Raw genomic sequence first — 12,383 nt, 5'->3', positions numbered from 1 at the left:
ATCTGAGAGGCTTCCACCGGAGTCACAGAGGCGGCGGGCGGCGGAGACAAGGCACCCGCAGCCAGAAGGGGTGGGGCCGGAAGTGACACTGAGTCGCCTTCAAGATAAAACCATGTAACGGAAAACATTATAAGTATGTATAATTAAGTGCTGCATTAAAGCGTCTCTTGTTCATCACGTTCATAATGCAATGTGTGTGTCCTTGAGCCTCACCATACGCCCGGACCACCCTCTCCACCACCTACTACAGGGACAGAGGAGTACTTTCTCCAAACGTTTCATCACGCTCCGCTGCCACAAGGACAGATACAGGAGAACATTCCTGCCGACGGCTTTTAGGCTCTATAACAGATCACCTCTTGCCAGATCCTAGTGCAATAACTATAATAATAACATAATAATTATCACTGTACACATTCATATTTACACTTTGTTGATCTGCACTTCACACATTTCATTTACACTACACACATACACACACTTTGCATTTTGCACACTCTGTCTATATTTTATTTTATTTTACACTGCAGTCATTAGTATTATATTTGTGTATGCATATATGTTGTGTATATATATATACATATATATTTTATTTTGTATTTTATATTGTACTTTGTATACTTTGCACAGTCATTGTATTATATGTGTTTGTGTGTATATATATATATAAATATGTTTCATTTTATATACATATATACTTCATTTTGTATTTTATATTTTACTTGGATACATCTATATCTTTCATCCTTGTTTTTTATATTTTATATTTTATTCTTGTGTGTTTAGTTTATTGGTGCTGCTACTGTGACGACAAATTTCCCCTTGGGGATTAATAAAGTATCTATCTATCTATAAGTAACCTGAATATTGTTCTTTTAAAGCTCTCGTGGCGGGTTCTTACCTTTTTTTTCCCCATGAAAGGGTTTTTTCTATTTTTTGGGAGGTCTTCCTGATCCGGTGTGAGGTCAAAGGTCAGGGATGTCATATGTGTACAGATTGTAAAACCCTCTGAGGCAAATTTTTAATTTTTGATATTGGGCTATAGAAAATATACTGAATTTAATTTAATTTAATTAAAGGGCCGGTGTGACCATCTCTCCTCGTCTCCTCGTTAATTTTTTTAAATTGAAAGTAGGCATCTATCACATTTACAGATGTCTTTCAGACAATTGACATCGCATGTGCAGATTTTTAGATTAAGCTCATTTTAGTTTTACATTTTCTAGAGCAAGAAGTGTAAAACATAGGAGGAACTACAAAAAAGAGACAAAAACAAGAATAAAACAAAGTATAACTAAGGAGTGATTTATTCTCTATTGTACATTCATTGATTTATTAAAATAAAAGCAGGTCTATGAGGTGTTACGGTACATATGTAACCCATTTTTTCCAATATGCCAAAAACTGTTCCAGTTATTAGTAACAGATGACGTCATCATCTCTATGTTGTAAACGTCCATTGTAACGTCCATCCATGTATTCAGAGCAGATTTAAACACTGAAGAAAACGCACCTTTTAATATTTAATTCCATTGCTGCAACAGATATATCCCTAAATGCTACACACTGTCCCTTTAATTAATAATTACATATTACTATGGATTTAAAATTAACTCCACCTTCAACAGCTGCAACCATCGCTTTAAAATACCATGACCTAATAAAAAAAATTATACATTTTAACAAAGTATTTTAACACTGTGGTATTAAACATCTGAATTGGTACGTCATGTCACACCACGATAAGGACACCACAAAGTAGTAAAGTAAAGTATCTCCTCTCAGTCTGTGTCTATCCTCACTGTGCAGAACTCTACCGTACGAGTTTTATTTTGAAAAGGCTACCCGGAAGTGTCGCTCTGCCTCTGCGCGTTTGACTCTAGCTTTGAGGGACCAGACCAGTTCAGACAGAAAGCCCCAGTTTACGGCCACTCTGGATTCATTGTTGCAACGTGAACGAAATTAAAACTCATTAAAATATAATATGACGCGTCTTTTTCTCCACCCTAACAACACGTGGTCACGTGGATGTGCGCACGCGGACAGGTGAAGAGTATCTCTGATGGAGGTCTAGTTCTGCTGATCACATTGTCCAGATATTAAATATATGCAGCACACTGCATGCTCTGACAACAACTCTTCCTTTACATTTAAAGTTATTGTGATCAGTCGTGGCAAACAGTTTAAATATATTATATATTTTTTCTTAATTTGTAATGATTTAAATCATGTATTTTTTTTATCCTCCGAGGTGAAAATGAACAATGACTTCAGAGTCGGGACTGCCCTCCTGGTCCAGCCCACACAGTGCCGCGTGTCTGCCCCCTGCTGGTCGGTGGTGGGAAAGGAATATATAATATAATATAATAATATAATCCGAATAAACCATCAGATTCTGAAATGTCACTGGAAGCCACTTTATTAGGCACACACACACACACACACACACACACATAATGCACCACGAAGTCTGAATATATGACGTTTCGTCGTTGTTGTTATTATTATTCACTCTCCGTTATATTCAGAGGTGTTTCTAATATTATGGCCCCTTCATGTTTGCAAATATGCATAACAAAATCTCCTCAGAATATAATGAACGAACAGTAATTCAATCATACTGGCGTTCACACAATCACAACAACTTAAACCACAAGCAACACGTCACAACACTGTGTCCCGCGCGTGGGACTGACAGCTCGCCCACGTGACCAGCCGAGTGGGCAGGCCCGAGGAAAAGGGGGCGTTTCCGTTGCGCTCACCTTTTTACCTTTCTTTTTATTTACCTCTCTCTCTCTCTCTTACCTGCCGGGAGGAAACACCCCCAACGCTCGCGCGCAGAGCCGCGTTCCGTGACCTGCAGCCCTGACACTCACCTGGGGAGCAGAAGCCGAGCGACAGCGCGCCATGGAGTCCCCGGTGAGACCGGGCTTCCACCGGGTGGAGGTCCAGAAAACCACGTGGGACGTCGCGGACAGGTACGCGACGCTGCGGCCCATCGGCTCCGGAGCCTACGGGACCGTCTGGTGAGTTTTACCCGGAGGAGGAGGAGGGGGGTGGCGGGGGGGTTGTTGACAGAAATGTGCAAGGCACCTGCATCTTTTAGTCTCATAAACATCCATGACTGAAGTCATAACTTACTGGACATAATGCAAAGTTTACGCATAATTACATCCTATAGATACAACTAACCCTAAATATGAATATTCCACATAATAAACACACACCAGGCACTTAACGTGGCAGTGGCCCACCTCCAACACACACACACTGTGACTCCAGCAGCAACGCTGGTGGATCAACAGTCCCCCATCGGGCGGCTCGACACTTGGCGACCCCGGTGGGTTCATACATGTCGGGCTATTTAAGCCTGAAGTCTGCATTCCGCTCCCAGACCGGGATCCGAGCGTCCCGGGTTACTCTGACATCTGCTCACAGAGGCACTATTGTCCGCCCGAGGCGAGTCAGCAAGTCGATGCAGGTCCTCAGATCTGACAGGAATCTCCTCCACCGATGCGGAGACACCCAGCCAGGAATGCAGGACGCCTCGGATACGGTTCCATCTAATGATAAGCCGTGCTGGGCCAGTAAGGTAGACCTCAAGGGGGCTCTTACCCCCGGGCTACCCTAGATAACAGAGGGGACGTCAACCCTGAGTCATTTTAAAGTATCATTTAAGATATTAATATGTAATACAGTTATAAGGAGTACAAATAATATGTACACATGCTTACTTGTACCAGAGCATTTCCATTTTGCACAATCTCTCCGACATTTTATAGACGAAGCGATTCGTCAATAAGTGACAAAGGATCAGAGAATCGACTTCAGTGCCGATGGTCGTCATGTGGAGCCCTTGATTCTGTGTCCCTGACCCGTCCCTCCGGGTGTTGGACGGGCCCTGACGCTGTGTCTGACTCTTAGTTCTGCCTTGGACCAGAAGACCAAGGAGAAGGTGGCCATCAAGAAGCTGTATCGTCCGTTCCAGTCCCTCATCCACGCCAAGCGGGCCTACAGGGAACTCCGGCTGCTCCGCCACATACAGCATGACAATGTAGGAACTTTGAGTTGTTTTTATATTTTTTTTATAGGATGGTCGAGCTAACAAGATGAGAATTTAATGGATGTGATACAATCCAGGCCATTAGCTGGCTAAAGGTACTCTGTTGAGACAAGCAGTTGGGATTGTCGTGTATTTGCTCAGTCCTCGTTCAACCAGGGAGGTCACTCTCAAGAATGAGATGAGGATAAGCAAACCTTGTTGACCCTTCAACAAGAGCCCTTAATCTCCTCAACGCCCCGGACAGGCTGGGAGTGTTGCGTGTTGTCGGAACCCTCATGATTCTGTGTTTTCGCTGAACACCTTTCAGGAACTCTACGCACTCGGACATAACCTCCTTTTACTAAGCTATTGTTTAGGAGGCACCAAATTCAACAAGATAACTTTATTGAATTCATGTTTTGGTTGTCAAATGGATGATTTTGATCCATTTTGCATTGTGTGTTATCCGTGTTAGTTGTTTTTGTATTTAGAAAAGAAAGAGAAGATAACTTTTTAGCAGTAGACTATAGATTGTATATAACAAAGTTTGGCATGTTTAAAGTGCAGGTGATTCAAAACCTTATTTTCATTATCCCAAAACACGCTGTGGAAGGTCAGTGACCTGTCAATCACCTTGTAGCCCCGCCCTGAAGCATACCCTGCTTTACGGTCTATTTCAATGGTCCTCAACCTTTTTTGAGTTATGTTCCCCCTGTAAAATATATTTTTCAGCCGAGTACCCCCTGACCAGGGCAAAGCATTTCTGGTTGAAAAAAAGATGTAATACGTAGCATAATATATAATATATAATATGTACAATTCAGTTTATGAACTAACACTTAAACCTTATTGAATATTTATCAAATACCTATTTTCAAAGTCTTATATTGAAAACAAATCTCACATACCCCCTAGAAGGCCTTCACGTACCCCCATTTGAGAGCCACTGGTCTATTTGACTCTAAATTGACTATAATCTAATAAATGCTGTATAGAAGAAGACTTGAAACTAGAGACATGAACTCATGTTTACTGAGGGAATACATCAAGAGAGAAGTAGAGTCCTTTTTTCATAGAGTTCTATACAATTAGAAATCAGGAGAAAAATGCAAGTTTAGGGAACTTCCACAATGATTGGTGATGCTCCAGGATTGCGCAATAGTACTAACTCCTCTTGATGACTAGACGTGTGTATTAACAGACGTTTATGTATCACTGGGCTTTTCCTTCAAGGTGATCTGCCTCCTGGACGTCTTCACACCGGATGACACGCTGGACAAATTCCAAACCTTGTGAGTTGGGATTGGGGAAAGCACATTCTTCTGCTGGCTGTCGCAGCTTGTTGAGGACCTCCCGTGTGCATGTGTGCGCACGTTTGAAAAGTTCCAGCAAGTATGTGTGAGAGAGCGAGCTTGTTCACGTTCGCTCTGGTTGTCATGGACAGTATGTATTTATGTGCCTCTACCTATTTGTTCATGTTGCTCTTCTTCCCCCTCTCTCTCCTCCTCTTCTTCGCTGGCTCCAGCTACATGGTGATGCCACTAGTCGCCCAGGATCTGGGCCACATCATGAAGAAGCGCATATTAACTGATCGCATCATCACATACCTGTTCTACCAGCTGCTGAGAGGACTCAAGGTAAGAGCATGTTTATTTATTCACCTGATTGTAAAAACATACTCTCCCTGTAAATACTCAAATTGATTTTTAAATGACTATCTTTAATTGTGGGAGAGGGAGTGGAAATGTAAGTGTCACACAAACTCAGGACTTTCACCCAAGTGACCTCTGATCCTGTGAGAGAGTCTGCTGAACCTAATCAATCGTTTCTCACTTTAGACCACGGGTCATTTGACTCGAGGGTGATATGAAACCAGACACTACCGTTCAAAAGTTTGAGGTCACCCTGACAATTTGGTGTTTTCCATGAAAACTCACACTTTTATTTATCAAATGAATTGCAAAATGAATAGAAAATATAGTCAAGACATTGATGAGGTGAGAACAAATGATTTTCATTTGAAATATTAATTGTTCAAACTTGTGGCTCAAAGGAAGGCCAGTTTTATAGCTTACAATACAATTTAATTTTCAATTTTGAACAACGCATGAGCCATATACAAAATTTATTTGTAGGCTCTCAACAACTCACACGGCAACTTCACGCTCAACTTGTGAGGTCCGAAATCGACATATTTCGGCCAGGGTCCCAGATCCCACATGTTCCTGCAAACCCAGTGTGTGCTGCAGGTCTGTAAAGTCCAGGAGGAATTAATTGAAACACAAGGTCAGCTGTCTTAGTCTGGCAAGTCAAACATTTTGTCAGTTTACTGACTGACTGCTTTACTCTTATGTATGCCCTTCCACTCAACGCTAGTCAATGTGTAACTACGAGTGGCCCGTGGAAACGAAAGAGAAAGCACGCTTGAAAGCGAGACTTTTCGTAAAAAGCCCCCTTTTGTCTTTGAGTAAAGCTTCGAACTTCTTTGATCCCGAGATGTTTTTCCGCCTCTTATCTGTGCCCTGCTCTGAGGACGGAAAAATACACAAAACACAGTCCTCACAAGCCACGTGGTGACGCATACGTCCTCACCGGGGCATTTAGAGCTGTGCGTGTGCATATGTCCATGTGTGCTGTTGTACTATACCATGTGCTAAAATCTATGTTTTCCTTCTTTACAGTATATTCACTCTGCTGGGATCATTCATCGGGTTGGTCCCATTACATTATTTTCTTTTTAAAACACTACCACTCGTAATTAATGTCTGGTGTTTTTTATTTTATTGTACACCTAAAGTAATAGTTTGACATTAAACATTTTATCTATTTTCTTTCTTGCCAAGAGATAAAGGCACAGTGAGTAGGATTTTTGTACACAAACTCAATTGAATAAGTGAATTCCTCACGAGAAGTGTGTGGCGGTGTATCTGCCAAGCGTCACCCTCAGCTGCTGAGAAAGAAAAGCCAACACCTGCAGTTCCTCAAATGGCCACTTGAGAATGGCTCCAAAAGAGAGTCAGACCCTTAGACCCCAACAAGGTAAAATACCAAATGGTTACAACCAGCAAATCCTCCTCTTTGTGCCTTCAAACTCAAGTACATACAGTAATTATCACAAGTTGGTTTAGCTTAGCACACATTTTGGGGGAACACTTAGCAACTTCCTGGAATCACTCTACTCCTCCACCCTACCAACAAAAAACCACAACTTGGCTTTCACACCTTTTTTATCTTGTACTTCTTTACCATGAATCAGCATGGTCTGGGGGCCTTTGTGTCTCCCTGTACCTCCAAACGTGTCACATGTATAGCTGAACGATGTGTGTTCTAGTTGCCCCAAGGCCGTTTCCCCTTTTTATGCTAAGCGGCTGCTAACGAGTTATAACACATGCAAATGATTGTTTTCCGGCTTTTCATCTAACTATCTCAGCAAGAAAAGCAAATGAATGTTATTCCAAAGATGTCAAACTATTGCTTCAAGTTTTCTTTTGTTTTTTTTAGTGTGTTTCTAGGTTTTGTGCAATTAATAAACCTTTTGTGGTTGAATATTAGGATCTGAAGCCTGGTAACCTCGCTGTGGATGAGAACTGTGAATTAAAGGTAGGTAAAAAATAAAATAAAACACTGACTATAAATGTGAACACCTTAAAAGGTGTGAGCGAAGCCACCGAGAAAGGACCCAAACATCGACAACGTTACAAAGAAAGTTTAGTCTTCTTAAATTGAGGGGAGCTGGGGGAGGCGACGGGACACGGGGAGCTGAGGGAGGAGACGAGGAGCTGAGGGAGGAGACGGGACACGGGGAGCTGAGGGAGGAGATGGGGAGCTGAGGGAGGAGATGGGACACGGGGAGCTGAGGGAGGAGATGGGGAGCTGAGGGAGGAGACGGGACACGGGGAGCTGAGGGAGGAGATGGGGAGCTGAGGGAGGAGACGGGACACGGGGAGCTGAGGGAGGAGATGGGGAGCTGAGGGAGGAGACGGGGAGCTGAGGGAGGAGATGGGGAGCTGAGGGAGGACGGACACGGGAGCTGAGGGAGGAGATGGGGAGCTGAGGGAGGAGACGGGACACGGGGAGCTGAGGGAGGAGATGGGGAGCTGAGGGAGGAGATGGGGAGCTGAGGGAGGAGATGGGGAGCTGGGGGAGGAGACGAGACACGGGGAGCTGGGGGAGGAGACGAGACACGGGGAGCTGAGGGAGGAGACGGGGAGCTGAGGGAGGAGACGGGGAGCTGAGGGAGGAGACGGGGAGCTGAGGGAGGAGACGGGACACGGGGAGCTGGGGGAGGAGACGGGGAGCTGAGGGAGGAGACGGGGAGCTGAGGGAGGAGACGAGGCTGAGGAGACGGGACACGGGAGCTGTGGGAGGAGGGAGCTGAGGAGGAGACGGGGAGCTGAGGGAGGAGACGGGACACGGGGAGCTGGGGGAGGAGACGGGGAGCTGAGGGAGGAGACGGGGAGCTGGGGGAGGCGGGGCTGATCTACTATCCATGACTTGTAACACACTTGAACTGAGATGCATGAAATGCAAAAGAAATGTAATCTAAATCCTTAAACGTATCCCAGATCCTGGATTTTGGTCTGGCAAGACAGACGGAGAGTGAGATGACTGGGTATGTTGTGACGCGCTGGTACAGAGCACCAGAGGTCATATTCAACTGGATGCACTACAGTCAAACAGGTAATAATGTAACCTCGCTTTAATCCAAGTTGCCCTCTTCAGTTTGTTGAAGAATATTGCAGAATATCATATTATTTGTTGAAGAATATTGCGGGCTGTTTTTCCATTATTAAAATGCCTTCCCCTCACAGTTGACGTCTGGTCAGCCGCCTGCATCCTGGCTGAGATGATTACTGGCCAGGTGCTTTTCCCGGGACACGACAGTATCCTCACGAATTGTAATAAAGCTGTATATGCTCAACGATGAATAGAAATATAGCACAATTTTGAAAACAGGTGCAGCATTGTTAGAATTTGACACATAAATGTCATGTGGATTACGGCAATACTTGAGCCGTGTTTTCTTTCGCATATTTTGACTCATTTTGAAGTGGCACATTAGAAAAGCTGGAAACATGGACGATACTCAACTGACATGAAATAACAATTCAAATTTGCTCAATAGAAACCAAATCCTGAAGTTCACAAGCTCTACTCTTTTACTACTCTTGATTAGTGGCGGTTTACAGACATGTGTGTGAAACGTGAGGATGTTTCAAAGAAAGGTTTGGGTCAAACTAAATGATTCAAGATTCAAGATGTTTTATTGGTCGACCAGCATGATGCTCGTTTAGTCAATTCTGGTCCATTTAGAGCGGGCTTACTGTGATTGACACGTCACTGCATACCAAATTGCCAACGCTTCAAAACGGCAGTACACAAACCAGTGGGTGACGTGACAAGGACTACATCCGCTTCTTCCACTGTATTCAGTCTATGGACCTCAGACTGTCAGAACTCAATAATTAATGTGATAATTATAACACTTTCACTCAAATGTCTAAAGAGATGAAATGAGGAAGTGATGACATTTTGATTATCCCTTCAATTACCTATTTTATAAACCAGTTAATTGGTTATTTTTGTATTCACTATGGCTCTTACCGTCCGGATCTAGGTATTGTATGTTGTGCATTGTCAGGCTTCCTGAACCAGCCTGTTCAGGTATTGACCAGCTGACTAAAATCCTCCGGATGACAGGAACGCCAGACTCCTCCCTGGTCCAGAAGATGCAGAGTAAGGACGTAAGTTGTGTCTTCATGCCTTGTCGATGCTGTTTCATTTTGCCTCTCCTCACCATTTGTGTGTCATCGTGTTCTGTTATCTGAAGTTCGTGCCTCAGGCCACATTTACACATAGCCGGGTATTTACAGAAACGAATATATCTGCCCCTCCGTTTTCAAAAATAACGTTGTTCACGCAAGGTCGTTTTCAAAAAAGTTTCTGTTTCTATGAACCCGCATAAATACGCCCCCGGGCGCCATCATAACTATGCCAAACCTGTAGTCGGCAGTGTAACGAGAAGGATAAAGACATGCAAACCAATCAGAATTCTCAAAACCAACAACAACTACGAAAAACACGATCAACTTCCTTTTCCTTTAGAGAGTAAATATGGCGCGAGGTTCATTTGTATGGACAGACAGTGGAGCTGCTGCTTCGAGTCGCCTTTGATTATAAGGCAAATAAAGCACTCGATAATGTGGATTGGGAATCATGCCAAACTAAATCTAGGGATATGTTGGCATTGTTCTTAGAACAGTACCCGTCCGAGACCTCCGAGGAGTATCCTCGTGTCAAGGAGGAAATAACTCGGGCGCACCTAAGCAAACTAACTGTAAACAGGACGCTCACATGACGTGAAGCATTTTTAGTCGCATACTGTGACGTTTGACAACCTAAAACTCCGTTTGACCTCGTTCACACGCAAACACAAAAACTGAGTATTCAGAAATCTCCACTTTGGCCGGAGTTTTTAGAAATGATCGTTTTCCGTGATAAAACCTCCGTTTTTGTGTAAATGAAAGGCCAAAACGCATGAAAATATATGCGTTTTCCCATCGTGTAAACGGGGCCTCAGACTGAAATGTCTCCGACCTTTTAATGTTTTCCAGGCGCAGTCGTACGTGATGGGTCTTCGTCCGCAGAAGAAGAAAAACTTCAAGGACGTTTTTGCGTCCATGGATGAAAAAGGTGCGCCAAACTGCATCCACTTGTCATCTTCAAACTGAAATTCATTAATTTTTTTTATTGAAATATGTCACTAATGTTAAACGGACATCCACTCGGACTGATTCGATTTGCCTTTAGTGCCTTTTTCTTTTATCAAAACTCGTGAATTCATACGTTAGTTATTGCAAGTATATAAAAATGTCTACGGAGATAAAATGCTTAAACTGGAAAGTTACTTCTGAGTCCAAAAGCTGGAATCCTCAGATTCTTGGCCAAGCATCGGTTAATTTAACAAATAAAATTGTGTATAATATTGTTTTCTATCTCGATGCTTCCAGCTGTAGGCATCATGGAGGGGATGTTGCTGCTGGATCCAGAGACGAGGCTGACGGTGAAGGAGGGAATTTCCCACCCGTACCTGGCTGAATATCATGACCCGGAGAGCGAGCCGGACTCGGGGCCTTACGACGACTCCTTCGAGAGCCTGGAGCTCGCCGTCGGGGAGTGGAAAAGTAAGTTTTTGTAATGCCCTGAATTTTAAAAGTGAAAGCTTAGGGGACTCTTAACCCTTGTGTTGCCTTAGGGTCATTTTGACCGGAATCAATATTACACCCTCCCCCCGCCTTTGGGTCATTTTGACCCGATTCAATGTTTCACCCTCCTGTTACCTTTATATTTACTAACATATTTTACCCTTTGGGTTCAATTTGACGCCAGCAATTAAAACCTCCAGAAAATTATTAGAATTAATATTGTTTTCCAAGTTTAAGTGTGAGGCACTTTATGTTTGTTTGTTGACTACCGAAAGAACACCGACATTAAACATTGAATGGGGTCAAATTAATCCTAAAGCGGGGGGAGGGTGTAATATTGATTCGGGTCAAAATGACCCTAAGGCAACACAAGGGTTAAAATAAATCCACGCTTTAAAGCTATTTTTGGAAATGTAACCACCACCGCTCACTTTTTTTTTCTTCATTTCATCCAATCAGGTCTTATCCACATGGAGATCATGACCTTCGACCCTGACAACCCCAGTAAGACAGCCATGTAGGCCGCGGTGATGTGCCGGCGCCTCCCAATGGTTGGTTATAATACCAACTGTAAAGCAACACTGTGAGACTCAGACGAACACAAAAGAACAATACAAATCTTTTTGGTGCATCAGATATGTGGCGCGATCAGAATGCATTATGCTTTAGTTGGTACGGTGGCCTGTACAGGACAGTAGTTAACAGAGAGTTTAGGCTCCCTTAGAGGTTGTTTCTAATCTGTGATATTCAGAAGCATGTTGAAGTTGATGAAAAGAAAATGCTGTACCATCGAATTATAAAAATGCTGTCTTCTCATTTCTCAATGTGAATCAAATCCATCAACGTCTTAGCTCAAGGTCCATTCACTTCTCCTGCTTCTCATGGTTTTATTTCCGTGACGTGGTAGATGCTTACTTTACATGTATTCATGATGTGGAAAAAAGTATTGAATGCAACTACATGATTTTTAGTGCTGGAATTTTTTCCAAAATTAAAGGTGATAGAAAAGAACCTGTGGCTGTTGATTACGATATTACGAATTCATAGTGGATGAACCTGCATGTGACGGACTCATCACTAGAGGGCAGCATTACATCTCAGGAGAGATTCTGTAGCAGAACATAAATATGAGGGAA

At 43.2% G+C, this 12,383-nt stretch overlaps 1 protein-coding gene across 1 annotated transcript; it reads left to right on the top strand.

The window, feature by feature from the left end:
- Nucleotides 1-2,808: 2,808 nt before the first annotated feature.
- Nucleotides 2,809-12,258, top strand: zgc:171775 (STKc_p38 domain-containing protein). Its single transcript, XM_056423618.1, has 12 exons — nt 2,809-3,026; nt 3,925-4,054; nt 5,276-5,334; nt 5,568-5,679; nt 6,724-6,753; nt 7,595-7,642; nt 8,608-8,722; nt 8,854-8,925; nt 9,707-9,786; nt 10,657-10,735; nt 11,053-11,226; nt 11,707-12,258. Exons 1-12 carry the CDS (start codon nt 2,908-2,910, stop codon nt 11,766-11,768), a joined length of 1,080 nt encoding a protein of 359 aa, XP_056279593.1. The 5' UTR covers nt 2,809-2,907; the 3' UTR covers nt 11,769-12,258.
- Nucleotides 12,259-12,383: the final 125 nt, after the last annotated feature.

Source organism: Pseudoliparis swirei, chromosome 9 (genome assembly GCF_029220125.1).
Source record: "Pseudoliparis swirei isolate HS2019 ecotype Mariana Trench chromosome 9, NWPU_hadal_v1, whole genome shotgun sequence".
Lineage (NCBI taxonomy): Eukaryota > Metazoa > Chordata > Actinopteri > Perciformes > Liparidae > Pseudoliparis > Pseudoliparis swirei.
Note: the sequence above shows the minus strand (reverse complement) of the source record. Positions and strands in the feature narration are given on the sequence as shown.

Excerpts from the sequence above, each read along its gene's own strand:
- zgc:171775 (XM_056423618.1), top strand. The coding sequence starts at position 2,908 with ATGGAGTCCCCGGTGAGACCGGGCTTCCACCGGGTGGAGGTCCAGAAA. Across the intron at positions 5,335-5,567 it reads CTGGACAAATTCCAAACCTT|CTACATGGTGATGCCACTAG; the intron begins GTGAGTTGGGAT and ends CGCTGGCTCCAG. Across the intron at positions 8,723-8,853 it reads GATGCACTACAGTCAAACAG|TTGACGTCTGGTCAGCCGCC; the intron begins GTAATAATGTAA and ends TTCCCCTCACAG.